The following is a 23,197-nucleotide window of genomic DNA, read 5'->3' on the forward strand; positions in this document are numbered from 1 at the left end:
AAGGAACAAAAAGAAATGAAAGGAAAAGTTATGCCATTAGAGGGCACTTTTGTAATCTTAGAAGAAAAGTCTGTTATAGACTGGCTTACCCATGGCTTATTCTTAAGAATGTATTTTCCCTTGCTTATTTAAAGTGACTAATTCTTAAGTCAAATGTTTAAGAACTTTTTTTGTAGAGAAAAAAATTCTATAAAATTTCATCCTTTAAACAATACTTACGTAAAGCTTTAAACTTGAATCAGTGAATATAAATTGTAAAAATATGCAAAATATGTCTGCATAATAGTTTTTTGGTTAACTATATTCAATGCTTCTTTTAAATACATCTTGTTAGAAAAATTCTGCCCATAACCTGATCAAATTGAACAAATTCTTAGGTTTCCCTAATAATTGAGTATGTTTTTTTCCCCAGCAGGAGACAAATGTTATTAGATAACATTCTGAAAACAATAATCCTATAGATATAAGTTCCTGTGTTTGGAGGCTCATTCTGACTTTTTTCCAGTTGTGTTGAAAAATGATTGACAATACATCACTGTATAAGTTTAAGGCATACAGCATGATGGTTTGATTTACATGCATTCTGAAATGATGACTACAATAGGTTCAGTTAACACCCATCTTCTCCTGTAAATACAAGAAAAATAAAAGGAGGCATGCTAATTTTAAACACTTTTCTGAAAAGTGTCTGTTTTGCCCATAACTGATACACCAATTAAAATGGTTAAAACTGTTTCAGAAACAGAAAGCGTGGCCTGATAAAATTGAAGCTGTGGAAATATGATTTTGTATAAAGAAAGCAAAAGGTGAGGTTTAGTCTGTTCTCTGCTGCTGATTGTCTAAATAAAAATGTCCACTGGAGCCAGTGAAGCCAACAAGCCAGTAAAGCAACTTAACAAGTAAAAGCTTGCTGTTGAGAACTGTAAAGCATTTGAGAGTTTACCCTCCTTGCAAGCTATCAAGTTAGCCTGTCAGAGTTTCCTGGATGCGAGGTGGCATGAGACTCAGTGACAAAGGACTTTATTACTCAGAGCAATAGCAGGAGCCACAGATCCACAGCAGTATCATTTTCTGCCCCTCGCTCCCTGACCCCCGCATCTCACAGGATGATGCAGAGGGGACCTGTGGCACCAGTGCATACAGTGGGGATTGTTACAAGAGAGCAGCCCTGAGCTTAGGGAACTCGGGTTTTCATGATGGGTTGTAATCACGCCTGCTCTTTGCTCCAGAAGCATTATCTTCAAGGCTATGAGCTACACAAACATCCTTGAAATGATGGTAATCTGGAACAAAGGCAGTCAGTTCTTCTGCTTCCCACCTATGCACAGACAAGTACAGAGTCCCATGGAGAACTGTCTTTATCACTTACTCTGCATAAGCCTATCATCTGAAGTTGTTCACTTTACCTAACATTACATCGCTAAGTAGCTGATGCTGAGGAATGTATAGTAATCATATTTATCATACTTTTAAAGTCACTCCTGGGACTTTATATTCCTCATATCGTGTTGTAATCACTATGTGATCGTACTCGTCCAAGCCTCAATTTGATTATTTTTGAGGAGAGCTAAGTAATATTGCCTACACCATAGGGATATTGCTAACATTATATGAGATAATATATATAAAGCACTTAGAGGATGCCTGGCATGCATCACATACACAATAAAATTTATTAATATTGTTCTTATTAATTTAAAATTCATCTCTTACAATTAGCTGGTTTAATAAGAGAAAGTTCCTCCCATGGGCACCTGAGGATGCTGGAAAAATTCCCGCCAGTCATAACTAGCTAGCCCTCTAACCCTGGGGCTGACCTAAATATCCCAGATATCCTGGGGCATTGGGCAGCTTGTGCTGTTCAGTTGTGTGTAGTTGACAGCTTTCAGGGCAAATACAGGGCTAATGAGGTAAGGTTGCCCTTGAGTGGTTCTAGGGCAAACACGCCTGAGTATCTCACACACAAGTGCTTCCCTGGCATGTTGGCTCTAAGTTCCTAATAAATATGTAAAGTCAAACTCTAACCATTTCTAAAGAGATGTATTTTGTTTCTGGACTCCTCTGCTAAAGTTTCAGAGATTCCGCTGCCAACTAAGCTGAATATGTTTAATTATGTTGAAATAATGAGTATTTCTTTACAGGGTTGTGTGCTAAGTCACTTCAGTCGTGTCCGACTCTGCAATCCTGTGCACCATATCCCACCAGGCTCCTCTGTCCCTGGGATTCTCCAGGCAAGAATACTGCAGTGGGTTGCCAGGCCCTCCTCCAGGGGATCATGCTGACCCAGGGATCGAACCCAGGTCTCTTATGTCTTCTGCATTGGCAGGCGGATTATTTATCAGGTTCTTTATCTTTGCCACCTCTTTTACAGGAGCAGCGTATCAAATTCCATTTGGATTTTATATTTCTGTTAGCTACAGGACAAAGGGCATCGGAATGGGAGGGATTAGGTGTCACGAGTGGAGGTTCCATTCAGTTTTCTCCACCATGTCCCTACTTATTTGGAATAGGTTCACTGAGTTTTGATTTTGATCCGCCAAGCCATCTTTCATAGATATAACGTTTGTCTAAGTAAGTCATGTGAGCTCCCATTAACACCCCCAGCCCCACTTGGGCTCCCCTCCTTGACAATCAACTGGGTATCTGAGGGACAGATTATTTAATGAAACTTAAAGAGCCCTGGTTTTATTCCTAAAGTGAAAGTGAAAAGTGAAAGTGAAGTCACTCAGTTGTGTCCGACTCTTTGTGACCCATGGACTGTAGTTGGCCAGGCTCCTCTGTCCATGGGATTTTCCAGGCAAGAACACTGGAGTGGGTTGCCACCTCCTTCTCCAGAGGATCTTCCTGACCCAGGGATTAAACCCAGGTCTCCCACATTACAGGCAGACTCTTTACCGTCTGAGCCACCAGGGAATCTGCTAGCTCTTTGGGAAGAGGATTTTAGTGTTCAGTCATTGTTCATTTCCAGATTTTAGAAAAACCTTCCATCCAAACCATTCATAAAATTGAGGTTCAGAATGTGAATTGAATTGCCTAAGATAACACTTCTAGTTAGGAGCTGAAACTAAAAAGCCAACTTTCTTAACATTTGGTCATTCAATGGCATTGAATTTTCATTCAATCTCAATACAATTGAGAAATAAGGATGGGAAATACGAACCTCTATTTCTTGAGTGAGATTATAGAGGATAAATGTTTGGGCTTTGCAGTCAGATTCTCCTGGGTTTATATCCTTTCTCTGCTTATGTTAAAGGAGGCTTATTCTTATGTAAGAATAGTACATACTTCATAAGGTTCCTGTGAAGATTCAATGCAATAATGCAGTTAATGAACTTAGCACTGTGTTTTGCGCATGCATGTGGGTATGCTCAGTTGCTGTCATATCTGATCAACTCTCTGTGACCCCATGAACTGCAGCCTGCGAGGCTCCTCTGTCCATAGGATTTTCCAGGCAAGAATATTGGAGTGGTTTGCCATTTCCTTCTCCAGGGGATCTCCCCAACCCAGGGATCAAACCCACATCTTCTGCATTGCAGGCGGATTCTTTACCTCTGAGCCACTGGGGATGCCTGCATATTTTGCACACAGTAATTCTTAAATACTGCAGATATTTTATATGGAAAATTGCAGAGCAATGATAGATAACAGCTTTTGAAAAAGCAAGTTAAATGAACTTTCTGAGCAAGCAAGCTCACTGGGAAAAATTACTTCTCAAACTCTAATTAAAAAAAAGAAAAGCATATGCCCTTCAAAAAATATGTTCAGTTGTAGGAATATATTTTTGGTAGCACTCAAAGAAGGATAAAATTAAAGTCAAGTGATGGTTTAAGTAGAAGTGACCTCATAGCTATAGCAATGGCCTTTTAGAAACAAAACTGGCATTCAAATCATCTCAAATTATTGCAAATATTTGCATTTGACTCTTGTACTATTTAAAGTGCTTCAATGTAAAAACAATGTATTTCCCTAATGCTTGAATTCGCTGATGTATGTTGTCAAAGAGATAAGGGAAAACAGCTCCTTTCAGAGGTTTTTTCTGAGGAAAACTGGCACCAGATCCTCAAAGGAAGCAAAGCCTTTCACAAGCAGTCGATGTGAAAAGAAATTCACCTACCTGAAGCTTCCTGTTGGGAGGACACATGCAGAAGATGATGTCCTTGAAAACATCCTTCCAGCAAGGTGCCCTAGAGGGTGATCCGTGACTGTTTATGCTTTTTAATGAAAAGTCAGTGATTAATGCCAAAATGTAACTCAATGAAAACACTAGACTAGGGTGGTAAATACATAACTCTGCTGGAGATTAAGGCAAGTGACCTAACTATAGAACTTCCCAATGGTCTTTCTTGATTTGAAGTGGGAATCCATGCCTGCTTTTTAATATGGTGAAGGTTTATATATAAATGTTGTGTTTAAGAGTCTGATAAATCTGTAATACTAGACACTGGCAAATAGCTCCCCTTGTGATTTTGGACAAATTGTTTCACCTATAGGAAAATTAAACTTATTTTAAAATCTCTGATTTATGAAAATTCGGTTTGTGGGCTAAGAATATTTCTATATATGTAGGATTCTTAGTCAAATTTTAAGGGAGAATAGAAATAACCGTGCAGTGGTAATTTTCTGGTTCTCAATGGGTCTCTGTGATTTAAGTCAAGTTTCAAGCTTTGAGACAGTTGTATGGAGATATCTATAATGACCGCTTCTGCCATACTGAAGGGGGGATTTTCTGTCTCAATACCCAATGAAGTTAATGCACCAAGGGTTCTTTTGTTTCAAAATCTGTTTAGTATCTGAAATTCCGGTGAATTCATCATCAACTCGATGAAATACTTTGAAAAAAAACCGGCAAAGTTGCCCTCAAGCTCATGTGTATGTATCCAAAATACATAATACAGTTCTTTCTGTCGAAACCAAAATAGTGTTAACCATCAGAAAGTTTGCAAATTGCCCAAGTGTTTTGCCTGTAGAGTTAACATAAGCAATTATTTCTGTTGCCCCAGGATGGTGCCTCTGCGCTGGTGTATGCTGTGGCTGCTCTTACCACTCAGCTCAAGGACCCAGAAGTTGCCTACTCGAGATGAGGAGCTCTTTCAGATGCAAATTCGGGACAAGGCGTTTTTTCATGATTCGTCAGTAATTCCAGATGGAGCTGAAATTAGCAGTTATCTCTTTAGAGACACACCTAAAAGGTATCCTCCCTGCAATACTTCCTTTATCAATAAACTCATACAGGGTGTCTCTAAAATAGAAAGTAAACTTTTAGACTTACTTAATTTAGATGATTTGCAATCAAGCTCTGAATGAAAGTGAAAGTGTTAGTCGCTCAGTCGTGTCTGAGTCTGTCTGACCCCATGGACTGTAGCCTACCAGGCTCCTTTGTCCATGGAATTCTCCAGGCAAGAATCCCGAGTAAGTTGCTGTTTCCTTCTCTAAGGAATCTGCCTGACCCAGGGATCAAACCTGGCTCTCCTGCATTGCAGGCAGATTCTTTACCATCTGAGGCAACAAGGAAGCCCAGTCTCTGAATAGCATTGTGTATTTTTCTCTAAGTAAGAAAAAAAAATGGTAGTGCCACTTCTGGTCACCAGATAGCTCTTTGATTCTCACTGATGGTGATCTTTGGAAAGAGCAGGTTTTCTTTTCTTCTGGGTGGTAGGAAATTTCTAAGTATGACTCTGGATGATAAATGAAATTATTTAATACATGTGATTCTTCAAGGGTTTGCATTGTCTTGTAAGGACATTTCTTTGATCTATATGATTGTGTTTTGAAAGCATCAAACCAAACAGTGATGAGAAGTGACTGCTCATTTATCTTCATGCCAACATCAACAAATTGAGTTCATATAATGCTTCTAAATATTTTGACCTTTAAAAATTACATATAGATCATACAAATAGATATATATATCATATAAACTACATATATTTAAAGTGATTTATTTTGCAGTGCCCAAACTCCTCTTTATCATATTTCAAAAACAATTTCTCCTTTTAACTTGGGCACCTTGGTATTCCAAAGGATAATACTATGTGTCATCATCAACAATTCATTTTCCAAAGATTGAGGTATAGCAGATCATTAAGTCTTTTTTCTCTTGTCACTTCAGTTTTGGTTGACACTAAGAATGGAAGGTGGTTCTCCCCTTCCACTGAGTGGCAAAGTCTTGTTGCCATCTGGACATGAGTCTGAATGAGAGTAAATAATAAGTTTACTTGTGACTGATGTGACCTGTTGTTTGGGTATCATTTCAGCACCACCTGAATGAAATTATTCATTTTAATGAAGGTAATAGATTAGGAAATGATTTGTCAGTAATACATAAAATAATTATGCTCTTTCAAGGACATTCATAAGAATAAATAAAGGCACAAAATGCAAGGATAATTACACTGAAGGAGCTTGATGTCTTACAGAGGTTTAGTCTGTGAAAACAGGGGAGAGCAGGGAAGGCAGTTTTAATAATTCAAATTAGTCTTAAATAATCAGCTGAATTCATGCCAAACCATTTTGCTTTTTATATCCTTTGTCTCTTGGAATTTTTGAGTGAATCCAAATTTTTCTTTAATAATTTCTTTGATTTCCCACATGGACTTGCACACTGCTTTGCAGCATTCTTGAAAAGACAGCATTCTTTATTATGTAATCATATCACTTAATCAAATAAACAGTTTATCCTTGATCTTCCAGTCTCTTAAAAATTAAATGAGTTTTGGTTTTAAGAGCTATCTTAAAATTACATTTTTTCCTTTCAAGTAGCATGTTTTTATTATAAGACATTTCAGAAAAACACATGCTCCTTTCCACCCTGTTTTCAGACTTTTCATCTGTTCATTCTTTTGGTCTTTTCTTCCCCACAAATAATGATTGGGGACTTTGATATCTACATTTGGATGTAATGTTAACTTACACTAGTTAAGGAGTTGAAGCCACAGTCATTTCTAGAGCTAAAATATGTGACAGGAGATACGCATAGGCATTGTTGATATTACAGCTAAAGATGAAACTCCAGATAAAGTTTGGCAGCAGAGAACAGCAAAAGAAAACAAATTCATTAATTATTCTTATGTTTATACAGAAATTCCAGAGTCTAAATGGTTCATGGAGTGTTTATCCCTCAGCTCCGGCATTATAATTTGGAGCATATTTATCACATTTCTGTCTCTCTCACTAGCCAGTGAATACCTGAAGCTCATAAATCATATCCTATAATCTCTGATTGCAGCTCCCTTCCACAAGGGTGCTGTGCATGGTAGACAATACATGTTTGTCAAATTGCTAAAGTTTATTCAGATTATCTTTTATCCCTAAATCATGAGTGTTTCCACATGAAGATGTTGACTTAGAGGGGCTCCCTGATGTTTTGTGTGTATAATGATTACCTTGTGGAATGCAGACATTGTTTCCTTTGTTATTGGTTGCTCATGGCCTGTATTCAGGTTACTAAGACACAGTTGCTTACTTTGGGAAACAAACTACTTTCTTGACTGAAATGAGAAGAAAAGATAATAAATGAACTTGCACATGGATTTCAGCACAGGTTAGCTCTGCTACCCATATAAAAACCAAAAACAAAAGCAGAAAATTTTGAATACCTTTTATATTACATGATGCTAAGGAAATTATTTTGTCTTACCTAATTCTTTGCAATGTAGATAGGTTCAGTTGTGTTTATGTGGTTAATATCACCTACGCAACTTGGCCAAAGGAACAAAACTCTACTGTCCAAATCTGACTGAGTTGAAAACTAAGCCATTTGACACACATCTTTATGGATGCTTAAGGTACATAAAATTTCCATACTGTGAACAATTCAATCACCTAAGTTATTTTGTCTGGATGATTGCCTATCTTTATTCTGAACAAGTCATTTTTACCTTTTAGGGGCTTCACTTTATTTGTCCTTCTACAGCCCTAACTCCACTCCCCAATTCCTAATTCATCTTTGAATAGGGGTGGGGGGGGGACATATATTTCCATTCAGATTTTGTATCTTCAGGTAGATTCTAAGCATAGGTATCCTCAGGCTAGAATAAAGTGGGTGTTATGATTCTTCTGTTCTATTTATTCATTTAGTAATTCATTCATTAAAAAGGTTTATCAAGACCTTCTGAATGCAGAAATCTGTGCTAAATGCTGGGAATAAAATGACATGGAAAATGAACCCTAAATGGGCCTTTGTTGGGAAAATGACATAAATCAAATAATAGTATAAATGTATATTTATACATTACACAAATTTAACAGGTGCCCCAAGTGAAAAGTATAGGACACTCAGAGTATGTGGGAGAACCTGAACCACACCTGTAAGAGAAAGCGAAGTGAAGAAGTGAGATAGAGTAAGGGCATGTACATTAACTATATTTCAATTTAAATTATTTATTTTTTCATATTTATTAGTAAGGACTAAAGAGTGTATTTCAGGCAGAGAAAACATCGCAGTGGCTCAGAGATGGGGTTGAGTCTGGAAAACAAAAGAAGCCCTCTGTGGTTCAAACACAGAGAACAACAGGGATGATGGCAGGACATTGACGCTGGCAGAGGTCCCGGCCCCGAGGGATTTCCAGGCTCTCTGACCAGTTAAGCACTTTTTCCTGAAAGCAAAAAGCTAAAGCTATTCATTAATTAATTCAACAGATATTTATGAAGAATTATTTTGTTTCCTAAGTTTTGAACCAAATGCTCCGCCCTCTTGTAGTTTGCATTCTAGTCAGGAGAGGTGGAAAATAAAAAAAAATAAACAAAGGCATATGTAATACATCAGGTAGTGATACAAGTGCTTTGAAGAAAAATGAAGAGTAGAAGGCCTTCACAAGTAGGAAGGTGATATCTTCTATAAAGAGTCAGAGTAGGTCTATGGCGAGATGGTGCTTGAGAAGGGACCTGATGCAGTGGCTGAGCAAGTAAGGTCAACAGCTGGAGGATGAGCCTCTCAGGTGGCTGTTATTCAGCCGCTCAGAGGGGTCTTCCTTTTTGTGACCCCATGGACGCAGCACAGCAGGCTTCCCTGGCCCTCATTATCTCCCAGAGTTTGCGCAAACTCGTGTCCATCAAGTTGGTGATGCCATCCAACCATGTCAAGCTCTGTTGTCCCCATTGCCTCCTGCCCTCAATCTTTCCCAGCATCAGGGTCTTTTCCAGGGAGTCAGTTCTTCACATCAGGTGGCCAAAGTATTGGAGCTTCATCTTCAGCATTGGTCCGTCCAGTGAATATTCAGGGTTAGTTTCCTTTAGAATTGACTGTTTTGATCTCCTTTTAGTCCAAGGGACTCTCAAGAGTCTTCTCCAACACCACAGTTCAAAAGCAGCAGTTCTTCAGCACTCAGCCTTCTTTATGGACCAACTCACACATTTCAGGTGGAGGAACAGCAAGTAAGAGGCCCTGAGGCAATAGTGTGCCATAAATACTCCAAAGAGAGCAAGGAGCTGAGTAAAGAAGGGAAAGGATGGAGGAGACAAGTTTAGAGGCTTGGTTGGGGACCCAGATCATGGCAAGTTCTGCGGCTTTTACTCTGAATTAAACAAGAAGCTCTTGGAGGGTTTGCAGCAAGTGTGTTCAGATTTAGGCTTATAAGAATATTGCCTTCTGAAAGGAGGTAAATAAACTAAGGAGGTCAAAGTAGAAATGAGACCATTCAGAAGGCTACTACAATGCTCAAGAAAGGAAAAATGATGACTTGGATCTGATGTTACCAGAGAAAGTGGAACAAGGTGAGGGAGTCGCTATGTTTTCAAGACAAAGCCAAGAAATGTCTGCTGATTCAGTGTATGTGTCATGGAAGAGAAAGAAAAAATGATGACTTGGATCTGATGTTAACAGAGAAAGTGGAGCAAGGTGATGGAGTCGCTATGTTTTCAAGACAAAGCCAAGAAATGTCTGCTGATTCAGTATATGTGGAGTGGAAGAGAAAGAAAATATCAGAACATCTAAAATGTTTGTCCTGAGCAACTGGAAGATTAGGGTTGTCATTTACTGAGAAGAGACAGACTGCAAGAGAGGCTGATTGGGGGAGAGAGTGAGAAATTTGAATTAGACACCCTAAGTTTGACATTTTCAGTAATATCTAAGTGAAAGTGGCAAGAAGATTTGGTGTGGTCGCTAAGTTGTGTCCTATTCTTTGCAACCTCATGGACTGTAACCCACCAGGCTCCTCTGTCCATGGACTTCTCCAGGCAAGGATACTGGAACAGGTTGCTATTTCCTTCTCCAGGGCATCTTCCTGACCCAGGGATAGAACTCCCGGTCTCCTGCATTGCAGGTGGATTCTTTACCAGCTGAGCCACCAGGGAAACCCAGCAAGAAAATAGTTGTTTCTAAAACTTAGTTAGAATTCAGCTTCCCTAGTGGCTCAATGGCAAAGAACCTGCCTGCCAATGCAGGAGACAGGTGTTCGATCCCTGCTCCAGGAAGTTCCCACATGCCATGAGGCAACTAAGCTCATGTGTCAAGTACTGAGCCAGCGCTCTAGAGCCTGGGAGCTGCAACTGCTAAAGCCCAAGTGAGCTAAAGCTCAAGGCCATGCTCTGCAACAAGAGACTCGACCTCAGTGAGAAGCCTGTGCTCCGCAACAGAATGCGCTGCAACTAGACAAAACCCACACACGGCAACAAAGACCCAGAGCAGCCATAAATGCATTAATTCAATGATATGGAAAAAAAGAATTCAGGCTGACCATTTAAATTAGGGAACCATTAACATACAAGAGGTTAAAGCTAGAGCCAGGGTGAGCTCACACAGGGCATGCGCATGGGTAGAACAGAGCGTTCTGGCACAGGGCCTTGGTTCACCAGGGGGGTTAGAGATCAGGGAGGGAAGAGGAACTGCAAAGGAGACTGACAGAGCAGATGGGCATCGGGGTCAGGTTGGGAGGCTGTTGGGGTGGATGTGGAGAGAATCTAAGGCAAGAGATACTGAGGAGGTACAATCTCTAGGAGGTAAAACTTATCTTTTGCCATGAAACCAGTGAGGAAACCACTGTTTCCTCCCTTGCAAGATTATAGGCTTTGAAAGATAAACATAATCATCTAAATTATTCAGAGTAAGAAGATATAGCATTGTTATACGTAGGCAATATTTTTTATTCTCCGTAAAAAGTTCTTCTGAGACCATTTAAAAAATCTAAGGAGAATGTGTAGAGCAGAATGCTTTAATCTTTTAAAATGTTTTAAAATCACTCAACTCTTATGACACGCTCAGTTATGTCCGACTCTTTGTGACCCCATGAACTGGATGGAGTCCCCAGGCTTCTCTTGTCCATGGGACTCTCCAGGCAAGAATAATGGAGTGGGTAGCATTCCCCTATCTCGAGAATCTTCCCAACCCAGAGATTATAACGCAGGTCTCCTGCACTGCAGGCAGATTCTTTACCATCTGAGTCACCAGGGAAGTCCAACTTTTAAAATCACTAAGTTATTTACATTAACAGAAAATCTTAGTGACAAAGAAATGTCTTTCCACTGACTTAACACAGTACTCTTTACCTTTTAAAAATATTTCTCAAATGGTGATTAGATACCTTTCTCCAAAAAGCTATGGAATAGTAAAGCTGTGAATAAAAGTCACTAATGTAAAAACCTGATGCGAAGAGCTGGCTTATTAGAAAAGACCTTAATGCTGGGAAAGATTGAGGGCAAAAGACAGGGGCGGCAGTGAAAGAGATGGTTAGATAGCATCACTGACTCAATGGACATGAATTTGAGCAAACTGCTGGAGAAGGTAAAGGACAGGGGAGCCTGGCATGCTGCAGTCCATGGGGTCACAAAGAGTCGGGCATGACTGACCGACTAAGCAACTGAACAACATCAACATTGCAAAAACATGAAGACAGTGTTATTTTTCTAGAGATCAACATGCATTCTAGAAGGACATTGCTGTAAAAATGATCTTTTGGAATAGTTAGTGCCTCAGAGTGCCCTTAGTATCTTATAAATTTATCACTACATTTACGGAAAATGCAGTACCTGTAGGGCAATGTCCCTGGAAATTCCTTTGTTGTGACTTACATTGCACTGGCAGGGCCTGGGCTAAGTAACACCCCCAAACTGGGTTAAGTGTTTATTCTTAACCCAAGTAACACCCAATCAACACATTTTGGTTCAACATCTACTTATTTCATACCATGTTGATGGTAAATCTGGTTGCAGAACTTTGGGCTATGGACTTCCACAGTTAATGCTGAAAGTATCATGATTTGTGTCAGATAGCCAGTTTGATTTTCTGTTAAATGAACACAAATTAAACCAAGTGATTTTTCCAGTAATCTTGGTTGTTCGGTGTGAGGATAGTTGTCCCTGTCTGAAGTGGTCCACTCTCGCATAGGTATTTCTTTGTGGTTGAAGAGGACAACACTCCGTTGTCCGTCACAGTGACGCCCTGCGATGCGCCTTTGGAGTGGAAGCTGAGCCTCCAGGAGCTGCCAGAGGAGGCAAGCGGAGAAGGCTCAGGTGAGTACCCGCCAGACCTGGTCCCAGACCTCGGGATGGATGGGTGGCTCAAAGACATGAGACACACAGCCTTCTCTTCGTAAGACAGAACAGCATGGATTCATCGGAGACGTTGGGCATTGAGGAAGGAGATGTGGGAAATGGGGATGACATCAGATGACTGTGATTTGGTTAAAAAAAAAAATGGTGAAGAGAGACAGGTGTGGGGACTGAAGGAGCAGGGAAAGGCAAGAGGTTCAGGTTAGCTTCCCTGGCTGTGATTTGCAGTCCTGCCTGAACCTTGGAATCACCAGTGGGGCTTTAGATGCTGGATCCTGCCTCAGAGGTTGGGATTTAAATGCCTTGGTGTGTGATCTGGACATTGGTGTGTTAAAAGCCCCTGTAGGTGATTCTCATATGCAACCAGGATGAGAGTATCTGATTTCTGGGGAGTAAAGGATAGATAGGAAGAAAGAACAGAAGGGCATTTAGCACCGCCTCGAAGTCCAGGATGAAAAGAAAGTCAGAAGGAGGAGTAGGTTAGGCATTTAAGGAAGATTCAGATGATGGAAAGCAAATAACGAGTACAAAGAAATGTGTAGAGTCTGTCTGAGGCCCTGGGTTGATGCTGCCCACAGCATCACCACCCCCCCCAACGCTTAAGGGGCAAAGGCATCCTAGCTTTAAGTAAGCCTTGAGATTGATGATGTGACAGGATGTTAGCAAGCTGGATATTTACAGTGATGGGGGAACTGTAATTAGGAAAATATTGAAAGAGCATATGGGGAGTGATGAGACAGGTAGAGAAAAGGAATAGTCATGTGACAACTGTGTTCATCACATGGTTTAGGGACATGAAATTCAACACACCTCACTCAACCTGCAGTGCTCAGTTGGAAACCATCTACTTCACTCTGGCTATGCAGTCATTTTCTGGGTCCTCTATAACTTATGTGCACACTGATGTCTGTGTGATATCTGATATTAACAGTAGCAAAAATAAAGGAAAACATTTTAGTTTCAATGCTTTCCCTTCATTCCTCCTGGGCAAGTGTTCTACACATTGAAAATTATATCCTCTTACTGGTGCTTTATAACCTATATTCTAATGAGACTGTCCGGTCCTACAAACAAAAGTGAAATTAGTGAAATGGCTAGCCATCCAAGTGCAAACTGGTAGAATCTTTTTGGTAAGCAGATTGACAGTAGGGATTAGTCTCTAAGAGGTTTGCAGCCTCTGACCTAAAAATTCCACTAATTGGAGTCTATTCTGAAGAAAGCATTTAAAATCAGAAAGCCTTACATATATAAGAGCATTATTATAATGCTCGAAAGTTAGCAACTACTATTTCTATTATATAATAATAGATGAGAAAAAGGGAGGTTTCTCTAGATATGTATATACATGATAATAAATGTTATAAAGTTACAGAGAAAAATAGAATAGTATCAATTGCATGAAGCATGTCGAAGAAAACCTGAGATAAATCAAACTATTAATAAAGGACTGTTAATAAATAACTATTAATAAAGGATCATATATTAATGGGTAGTCTTTTTATCTTCTTGTATCTCCCAATTTTCTACAGGAACATGCATTCTTTTTATAATGGATAAAAACTAAATTGAATTGTTTTACAAACACCATTTAAGGTAGTGCGCATGTCCTGACGTGTAGACTGTGCCTCTTCTGTGTCTTTTAGGTGATCCAGAGCCTCTGGATCAGCAGAAGCAGCAGATCATTAATGAGGAAGGCACAGAGCTTTTCTCCTACAAAGGGAACGACGTGGAGTATTTCATATCTTCTAGTTCTCCATCTGGTTTATATCAGTTGGAGCTTCTTTCAACAGAGAAAGACACGCATTTCAAAGTGTACGCCACCACAACCCCGGAGTCTGACCAGCCCTACCCTGACCTGCCCTACGACCCGCGAGTTGATGTCACGTCCCTGGGACGCACCACTGTCACCTTGGCTTGGAAGCCGAGCCCCACCGCCTCTGTGCTGAAGCAGCCCGTCCAGTACTGCGTGGTCATCAGCAGAGAGCACAACTTTAAAAGTCTCTGCGCGGTGGAAGCCAGGCTGAGTGCGGACGACGCTTTCATGCTGGCCCCCAAGCCCGGCCTGGACTTCAGCCCTTTCGACTTTGCGCACTTCGGGTTTGCTGCGGAGAGCTCAGCGAAGGAGCGCAGCCTCCAGCCGAAGCCTTCCCCCAAGTTAGGGCGGCAGGCGCACTCGAGGCCCAGGGCGGACATTCAGAAGGTCTGCATAGGAAACAAGAACATCTTCACGGTCTCGGATCTGAAACCCGACACGCAGTACTACTTCGACGTCTTCGTGGCCAACAGCGAGAGCAACAGGAGCACCGCTTACCTGGGCACCTTTGCCAGGACCAAGGAGGAAGCCAGACAGAAGACGGTGGAGCTGAAGGACGGGAAAGTCACCGACGTGTTCGTTAAGAGGAAGGGGGCCAAGTTTCTACGGTTCGCCCCAGTCTCGTCTCACCAGAAGGTCACCTTCTTCGTTCACTCTTGTCTGGACGCCGTCCAAATCCAAGTGAGAAGAGATGGGAAGCTCCTTTTGTCCCAGAATGTGGAAGGCATCCGGCAGTTTCAGCTGAGAGGCAAACCAAAAGCCAAGTATCTCATCCGACTGAAGGGAAACAAGAAGGGTGCATCTATGCTGAAAATACTGGCTACCACCCGGCCCAGCAAGCAGTCGTTTCCCTCTCTTCCTGAGGATAGGCGCATCAAGGCTTTCGACAAGCTCCGCACCTGTACTTCAGTCACGGTGGCTTGGCTAGGCACCCAGGAAAGGAACAAGTTTTGCATCTACAAAAAGGAAGTGGATGATAATTACAATGAAGACCAGAAGAAAAGAGAGCAAAACCAATGCCTGGGCCCGGATACGAGGAAGAAATCAGAGAAGGTCCTCTGTAAATATTTCCACAGTCAGAACCTGCAAAAAGCCGTGACCACAGAAACAATTAAAGGCCTTCAGCCTGGAAAATCTTACCTGCTGGATGTTTATGTCACAGGACATGGAGGGCACTCGGTGAAGTATCAGAGTAAAGTCGTGAAAACCAGAAAGTTCTGTTAGTCACCTCGTATGGAGATGTATCACATAGAACTTCAGGAGAGACAGAGCCGCGTTAAGTAGAAACTGACTACTGCTCCCCCAGCTAAGAGAAGTTGTGACCTATACTTGTACTGTGGAAGGAAGGGTATCATTGGGTGTGTGTTGGAGTTTATGTAACTGATTGCTGGAGGAGACTTGTTCCAGTGTGCCCCAGTGGTACCGCGCGTGTGTCTGATGTCCGCTGATGTCAGAGAGAGAGGACGTCTTGAAGGAACTGCCATCCCTTGCTTTGACCACTGCATGAACTGCTTCTAAATTATTTTATTACCTAAAAATTTAAAATATGCCATTCATTGCACACAGCCACAAATGAAAATCATTCCTCTCAATAGATGCTAGGATATATATATATATATATATATATAAATTATTTTATAAAGTCTTGTTTTAAATGTCCGTGTTTCTATGATTGTAAACTATTAAATTCTTTTCCTGTTAAAGAACAGATCTAAGTATATTAAGTGGACAGCTCTTTAGTCAGTTATATTGTTATTGTAAATTCTTATCTGTTGAGTAAAATGTTTAAATACTATATGTATCTCATGTACAAAGTTGACATACATTATATTCATGTATATAAAATTAAAGATATTAGATTATATACTGATCATTTTCCTAAGTAGCAACCTTGGTGTATTCCATTTCTGTTCTGTCCCCAAAACTGTGCCTTTATGAAATTTGGCACCAGATTTGACCCTTTGCTAACAGAAGGCATGCTGCATCTCTCTAAAGTTATTGGGACACTAGAGAGTTACTGCAACTTGTATTTTGATTTTGAATAGGAGCTAGCTGTTGAGACTTGAAAGCACGCCAATAGACTTAAAAGGACAAGCCCCGAATACTATAGCTTAAGAAGTATTCCTTAATGACCTAAAATACATTACCTCTATTTTAAAAATAAGCATCTCTTTTAAGTACAAAAATTGGGATATGACAGAATTTTCCAACTGCTTGAATGCTAGCAAAATAACTGTTGTGATTTCTAGTGGAAGCAGTGGAGCAACCATCAGTTAGGACTGTAATGAGGAAACTGGAAGCAACTGTTTTGTAACATCAATGGTCTCATACTTTTAGCTTTGATAATTCATGAATCTTTAAGAAGTAATTCAGATATAAGGTAAAATGTAGGCAAATCATAATAGAAACCATTTATCAAAGTTCTGCACAAGGGGCAGTTTTAGATAGTTTCACTCTCCACAGATTCTACACATGAGGTGTCATGAGGATTCACAAGAGTCTGGGATTTAAGTCAAGTAGGCTATGTGGCTTCGAGTAAACCTGTTACTTCCCATTGTCCCTCTTTCCTATTTATAAAATTAGGTGTGGTAGATTTGGATAAGATGATGTTACAGGATACCTTCTATCATATGACACTGTCTTTTGTAGAATTCTGTGATTCTAAATTATAAAATGTGTCTGTAACTACAAGTGGGGCAGGTGTAATTCCTTAACCACAACCTTTCACCTACTTGCTGGACTACCTTTCACACGGTGGGCATGCCGGAGCAGCATCCCTATGGAGTATAGAATCACTATGGCTTGGGGAGTGAAAGTGGTGGTCTTTATGAAAAGACCTCATTAGTAGAAAACATCCCCCCTAAAAATGTGTCCTCTAATTCCTGAGTGTTAAGGTATCAAAACAAAATATATCTTATTTGTATGAAACAGTTTGATACCTGAAATAACTTTTAAAAAGGAAGAAAGAACACCTCCCCAATGGCTATGTAACTAACCAACTTGAAAGAACTTTAAAACTGACACTGTCTCAGAGATGTTCTATCCTAAGTTATAAATTCAGTACCTTTGGAAGGAGAATCAACTTTCTCATATTATTCACAAATATGTTAGTATAGAGCAATGTGCTAAATGGGACCACAGCAAATCAAAGAGTTATTGCAGCTTCTGAAGGTGATGGGCTTAACTCTCAGATATTGCTAAAGGCCTGGGAACCAGGCCAAGTCAATTTAACCGAGCCTTTACTTTTCAGCCAGCTGGAATGGTGGTTTCTATATAGTCTGGATATATCAGAAAATTCTTTCATGGTCCCAGTGAAATTTCCCTTTTAAAAATTATAGGAAAATGAAATACACATTGTGAAACTTCTATCACTCATAAAAGAAGAGAGAAACCTATTAAAAATAAAGCTCTCATTTCCTGATGTGTTTAGATTTTAAGAGCATTCAGGTGAACTGAGGACAAGAAAGGAAAATTTGTTCTTAATTAATAAAAGAACTAGAACATAGCTAATATGAAAACACCATCTTTTCTCCATTAAGCTCCAGAATAGTTATATTGAGAAGAGGGCATTTAGAATCCCAAGGACAGCTGTAATATCATGGAGGAGAAGGGATCTTTGAGGACATTTCATTCAAGTTCAGTATCTTTATTTTTTAGGTTCAAAAATAAATTGAAGACCAGAGAAATGAAAAGAAATTTCTCATAGTCAAAACAAGTAAGTAGTGAAATTGCTTTGACTCCAAAATGCTTACTAGAATGTAAATCACCAATTCTTGGGGGGGGAGGTAATTTAAGGATCGTTTTCCAAAAGGAAATAAAAATTTTTTCGTATTTATGATTTCAAAGCAACTCGTTCTTACAGACCATTTCAAATTTCCTTAAGAATGTGTGTGTAACCTTAACTGACAACTTCAAACTTGTAAGGAAAAAAAAATACTATTATTTTTAAGACAGAGAGTATTCCAATCTAGATTTGCATGTGCACACAAACTGAGGCTGTAACATCATTAGTCAATTGTTTTAACCTAAAACTATTTAGAATCTATTTTTAAAAAGTATACAGTGGGTGATTTTCCTAGTTAAAATACTTTATAATCAATGTTTAGATTAATTTTTAAAACATGTATCAAAGGATTACTGCTGGAAAGGACATATGCATTGCTCATTTTAGTTACTAAGAATAAACTTGAAAAAGTTATGATTTTTATATCCTGAAAAGCCAAATGAAGAGTGACTTCAAATAAAAAATTACTCAGAGGAACTTTAGAGTTTGAAACCACTTTTAATGGTTCTGAATAGTTCATCTTCAATGAAAGCACATACACAACACATACACACAAGTTTTGAATACAATTCAAGGAAATTGTTTGACCTGAAACAAATTGGGATCTCTTCCAACACTTTACTAACACCTCTTAGAGATCATCTAGTTCAACTCTCATTTTGCAGATGAGAGTGTTGAGGCCCAACCATGACGAGACCCCAGACAGATCCCTGCCTTCTCCATTTAATGATCACCCAGTGCATTGTAAGCACGTCTTCACAAGGCATGCAACAGTTTACCCAGACTACACGCCTTTGCCTCTCTTCACTGACTGGCTTCAGAATAAAACTAGCATCTAACTTGAGGAGCAAGGCCATTTGGAGCATCTCCATACCCTTCCTTCCCCACTTAGAGTGCAATTGAGGTAAAGTCAGCTGGGAAGTCAATTTGGGTCCTCCCCCCAGGACCAAGCAAAGTGACCGTGGCCAGATTTCAGCTGTCCTTTGTTTGAAGTTGTTTGTGGGACCTGGGAGACATCAGGGCACACTCATCGTCGTGTTTCTCCCAGAGAGTTTTGGCCAGAAAAATATGCAGTGTCTTGGGATTTGGTATCTGTTATTGTTTTGAAGGTGGGAAATGGGAGAGATGAGAGCAGAGAGGAAATGGAGTGTGAAGGGAAGTATGTTGTTGTTTAGGTGCTAAGTCGTGGTTGACTTTTTTTGTGACTCATGGACTGTATGTAGCCAGCCAGGCTCCTCTGTCCATGGAATTTTCCAGGCAACAATATTGGAGTGGGTTGCCATGCCCTCCTCCAAAGGATCTTCCCAACCCAGGGATCAGACCACCTCTCCTGCATCTCCTGCATTAGCTGGTGGATTCTTTACCAGAGAGCCGCCAGAGAAGCCTTCCAGAAGAAAGTATAGTTTTTCTGTACTTTTCTTTCTCTAACTGGCCTGAGATATCAAGGAAAGTGAGAGAGCTAGCATAGCCTAATTTTATTAAGAATTTGGATTCTGTCCAACACAGAACCTGACACTACAAATTTTGACTTAGATCACCATCCACTCTATTAAAATCGTATCGCACTATTTGCTAGGAATGACTGATCATGTATCTGGGCAAGATGTCCTTCATTTCTATTTATTTGCATTCCTCTTCCTCCATCTTTGAGAACTAAGTTTAGTAATCAAAGTTTAGAGATGAAGTTACCTAGAATGACTTTTCATATCTACCCTGATACCTCTTTCAGATATTTTCTAATATTATTTTAAAGTATAAAAGAAATTGACTATCAATCACCATCATGGGAAAATAGTTGGTTCCAAGACTGAACAGTGCAAGGCCTTAATTACGTTTCTATATTGTCCTTATTCAAATACTAACGAAGATCGTGTGGCATCAAGTGTCAGAGGGGAGGAGAGTCGTACAAGGGGAGACACTTGAGTCCTTGGAAATAATTCCTTCGAAAGCAGAAACAAGAATGAATATGACTCCTCATCCCATTGCCCTACAGGAGAGAATTTTCAGAAAAATGTAAGGTTTTCTGGAAACTTTTAGAAACTTACAGGCTAGAAATTTTGAAGCAGAAATACATCAAGCAGCCTCCCAGGATATGGACATGTCCCGAGACTTCAGAATTTGAAATAATTTTATAAATTGAGACTAAGGTGTAAAACAGAGAAGTCACAGCATATGGGTTCTTGTTATGGGTGATGAGATCCAGATAGAACAGTTAAAAAAAATAAAAGCCATCTTACAACTATTAATAAGAGAAGCAATGAATGCATTGTTTTGTTTTTGAGTCCAGTATTATTGTCAGAAACTGGTGAGCTTTAGGAAGAAAAATGTTTCCAATCTCTCTCTTCTTGTATAAATACTGCCAAGATTAATAGCCAATCAAATGACCATAGTTTGGAAAGGAGCAAATGTTCATTTCTTGTCCATAGTTAGCCCTTGAGGTAACCTTCCTACGTTGCATAAATACAGCAGCACAGAAAAACAAAAATAGTTATTTTAAGATACACTTGACAAGACCCTTAAATGTGCATATTTAATTATGTCCGAGTGGACAGGATTTTGCTTCTGAGAAAAATTATCTGTGATAAACAGCTCCAAGTATATTAATACATAGTGGGGTTAGAGGTTTGACTGTTCAGTCTTGTCTCTTCCTATAAAATGAACTTGGACATATAGAGAAAGTAAACATATGGCTACTTTTACCATGCAGGCTGGAAAATTTCCCCAATGCCAAAGCAGCAAGCAGGTTTTGGAAGCTGTTTGTTACCCTTGAAAACCACAGCGATGTCTCATAGGCCTCTGCCTTTATTTGACCAATTCTGTGGCCTTCTGTAGATCCATATGACTAAAATAAGTGGATTGTGGCTGAACCATTGAAGAGTTGTAAGAACCGATATAGCTTTCTCTGTTAGCAGTTTGCGAAGAGCGAGTGGTGTAGTCAAAAACACAGCCTGTTTCCAACGGCTGGGTCTCCATGTATCAGCAGCCGCAAGTGGCCTTGGTGACAGTTAGGGTCTCCTGGTGCTTCTGAACAGAGTAAGAACTTGACTCGAGGCTGGGAAAGAGGCGACTGAAACAACTGAGAGACAAATTAATATACATATTTTTTAAAAAATAAAATTCAACCAATTTTACTATGGTAATATGCTATTTTAAAAACATGTTTTTAAAGAAATAACAGACTCTTTTAGCTATTTTTAATGGTAGTATTGAATATCTTCTTGAATAAAGCTTGCCATTCTTCCTTAAATGAAGAGGCCAAGAGCTAAATTACAGGTTGCCCAATTTTGCCTTTTTTCCATCATGCACATGATCACGGGTTCTCTTGGCTTATCCATGGGTGATCTTCAGGTTTGGAAAAAGATGACAAAGATATAAAAGCAGAGTAAGAATCCAACACTTAAATTTAAATTACTTGCATTTTGTGCAAGTTCTGTTGACTAATGGAAGAGAGCTGGACTTCAAATACAGCTGTGTGCTGCGCAAACTTGACTGCTCTGAATACTGAACTCTGGCTCCTCTGCCAATTCCATGGGCAAGAATTCCGCAGGCCTGAGTTGAAATGTGGAGATAAGTACTCAGTGCTGGAGTTCTTGGTGCCAAAGCACACAGAATACTTACCTCTGCTATGGAAATCTTGGAAGAACAGAACTTCTGTTTTTAATATCTCTGAGGATTTAGAGCAGTTCTTAGACGACTTATTACCTTTCATAAAACTGACTCCTACTTTAAAAGTCTCTTGGTGGCTTACCTATATTAAAAAGAGGAAAAGAATACTTTTTGACTCCACTGAGTTTTCTCTTCTCTATTGAATTTAAACAAGCTAATAAGAGAAAGGACAGCAGTGGAAAGAGTGTAGAAATGGGACTTCAGATGTGTGGGTTTTTTAAACTTCTGTGGTCTTAAGCTTTCTCATTTGTCAAACAAGAAGGGTGATGATCTCTAAGATTCCTTTTGGAAAAGCAGGGAAACTAACAACCTTTTAGCTCATACTGAGTGCCAGGCATGTGAAATACAATTACTTAATCCCCATAACAACCCTGAGATGAAGACATCATTGTATTCTCCTTGAACAGACAAAGAACAAAGAAATTACATAACGTGCTCAAGGTCATGAAAACTAAAAACTGGATACACCTCTAGCTCCAAATGTATGCATCTTTCTGTTTCCATCTGTGTGGTGTGAGCTCTAGAGCTTATTAGTGAACTTATAGAATAGAATACAAGGAGGAGAAAATTCATAAAAATGAGGAAAGCTAAAACATATTCAAAGGCTGGCCTGGACATTTATCAACAAATTATCTTGGACATGGATAAATATGAAGAGCTAGAGACAGCAGAGAAATAACACACAAGGATCACTAAGTTCCTCTTACTGTGTAGAATTTCTCTATTTAATGATGTCTTATACTATATCACAACCTTTCTTGGTGTTTGTTTCTGTATCTCATTATACAGAACTTGCTGTAATGCTTACATATGGTAAAATGTGTCTGTAATGTGAGGCCAATAAACCCTTATTTAATACGCTTGTGTTTTAGCATATAGAATTCTCTGTGGTTGTTTGGGCTTTTGTTTTGTACATATTCTCTTTCTTTTGTTATAGGTTTTTTTAAAAAAAAAAAATTTAATTGGAGGATAATTACTTCCCAGTGTTGTATTGGTTTCTTCTGTAAAACAGCGTGAATTACCTATAAGCATACACGCATTCCATTGCTCTTGAGCCTCTCTCCCACCCGCACCCCCATCTCACCCTTCTAGGTCACCTTAGAGCTCCAGACTGCACTCCTTGTGCTACACAGCAGCTTCCCCCTAGCTCTCTATTCCACAGCTGCAGTGTACATATTTCAGTGCTCTGCTCATAGGAGATACTTACTGGGCCTTTATTACATGCCAGGCCCTGAGCTGAGTCATAATGTGACAATCCACATGACAATCTTTTGAGGGAGATATTTTCCATGTTTTACTGATGAAGAAACCAAGTGTCAGAGAGGTTAAGTAACTTCCCTGATATGACACAGCTAATCAGGAGCACAACCCACTATCAAATCCAGGGCTACAAATAAAGCCAACGCTAGAAGGAGTGATTCTCACTTCCTGCCTTTGGGAAAGAATTTCTG

General features: G+C 39.7%; 1 protein-coding gene across 2 annotated transcripts in view; it reads left to right on the plus strand.

Annotated features, from left to right (window-relative positions):
- The window catches only part of NDNF (neuron derived neurotrophic factor), a 47,820-nt gene extending 25,210 nt beyond the window's left edge, over window positions 1-22,610 (plus strand). For both annotated transcript variants that reach the window (XM_043870931.1, XM_043870930.1), the window contains exons 2-4: window positions 5,001-5,189; window positions 12,320-12,444; window positions 14,127-22,610. In XM_043870931.1, coding sequence (XP_043726866.1) covers window positions 5,001-5,189; window positions 12,320-12,444; window positions 14,127-15,520 — 1,708 coding nt within the window. In that variant the 3' untranslated portion in view covers window positions 15,521-22,610. The remainder of the gene's footprint in view (window positions 1-5,000; window positions 5,190-12,319; window positions 12,445-14,126) is intronic.
- The last annotated feature ends 587 nt before the right edge of the window (window positions 22,611-23,197 follow it).

This window comes from Cervus elaphus, chromosome 17, assembly GCF_910594005.1.
Source record: "Cervus elaphus chromosome 17, mCerEla1.1, whole genome shotgun sequence".
Taxonomy (NCBI): Eukaryota; Metazoa; Chordata; class Mammalia; order Artiodactyla; family Cervidae; genus Cervus; species Cervus elaphus.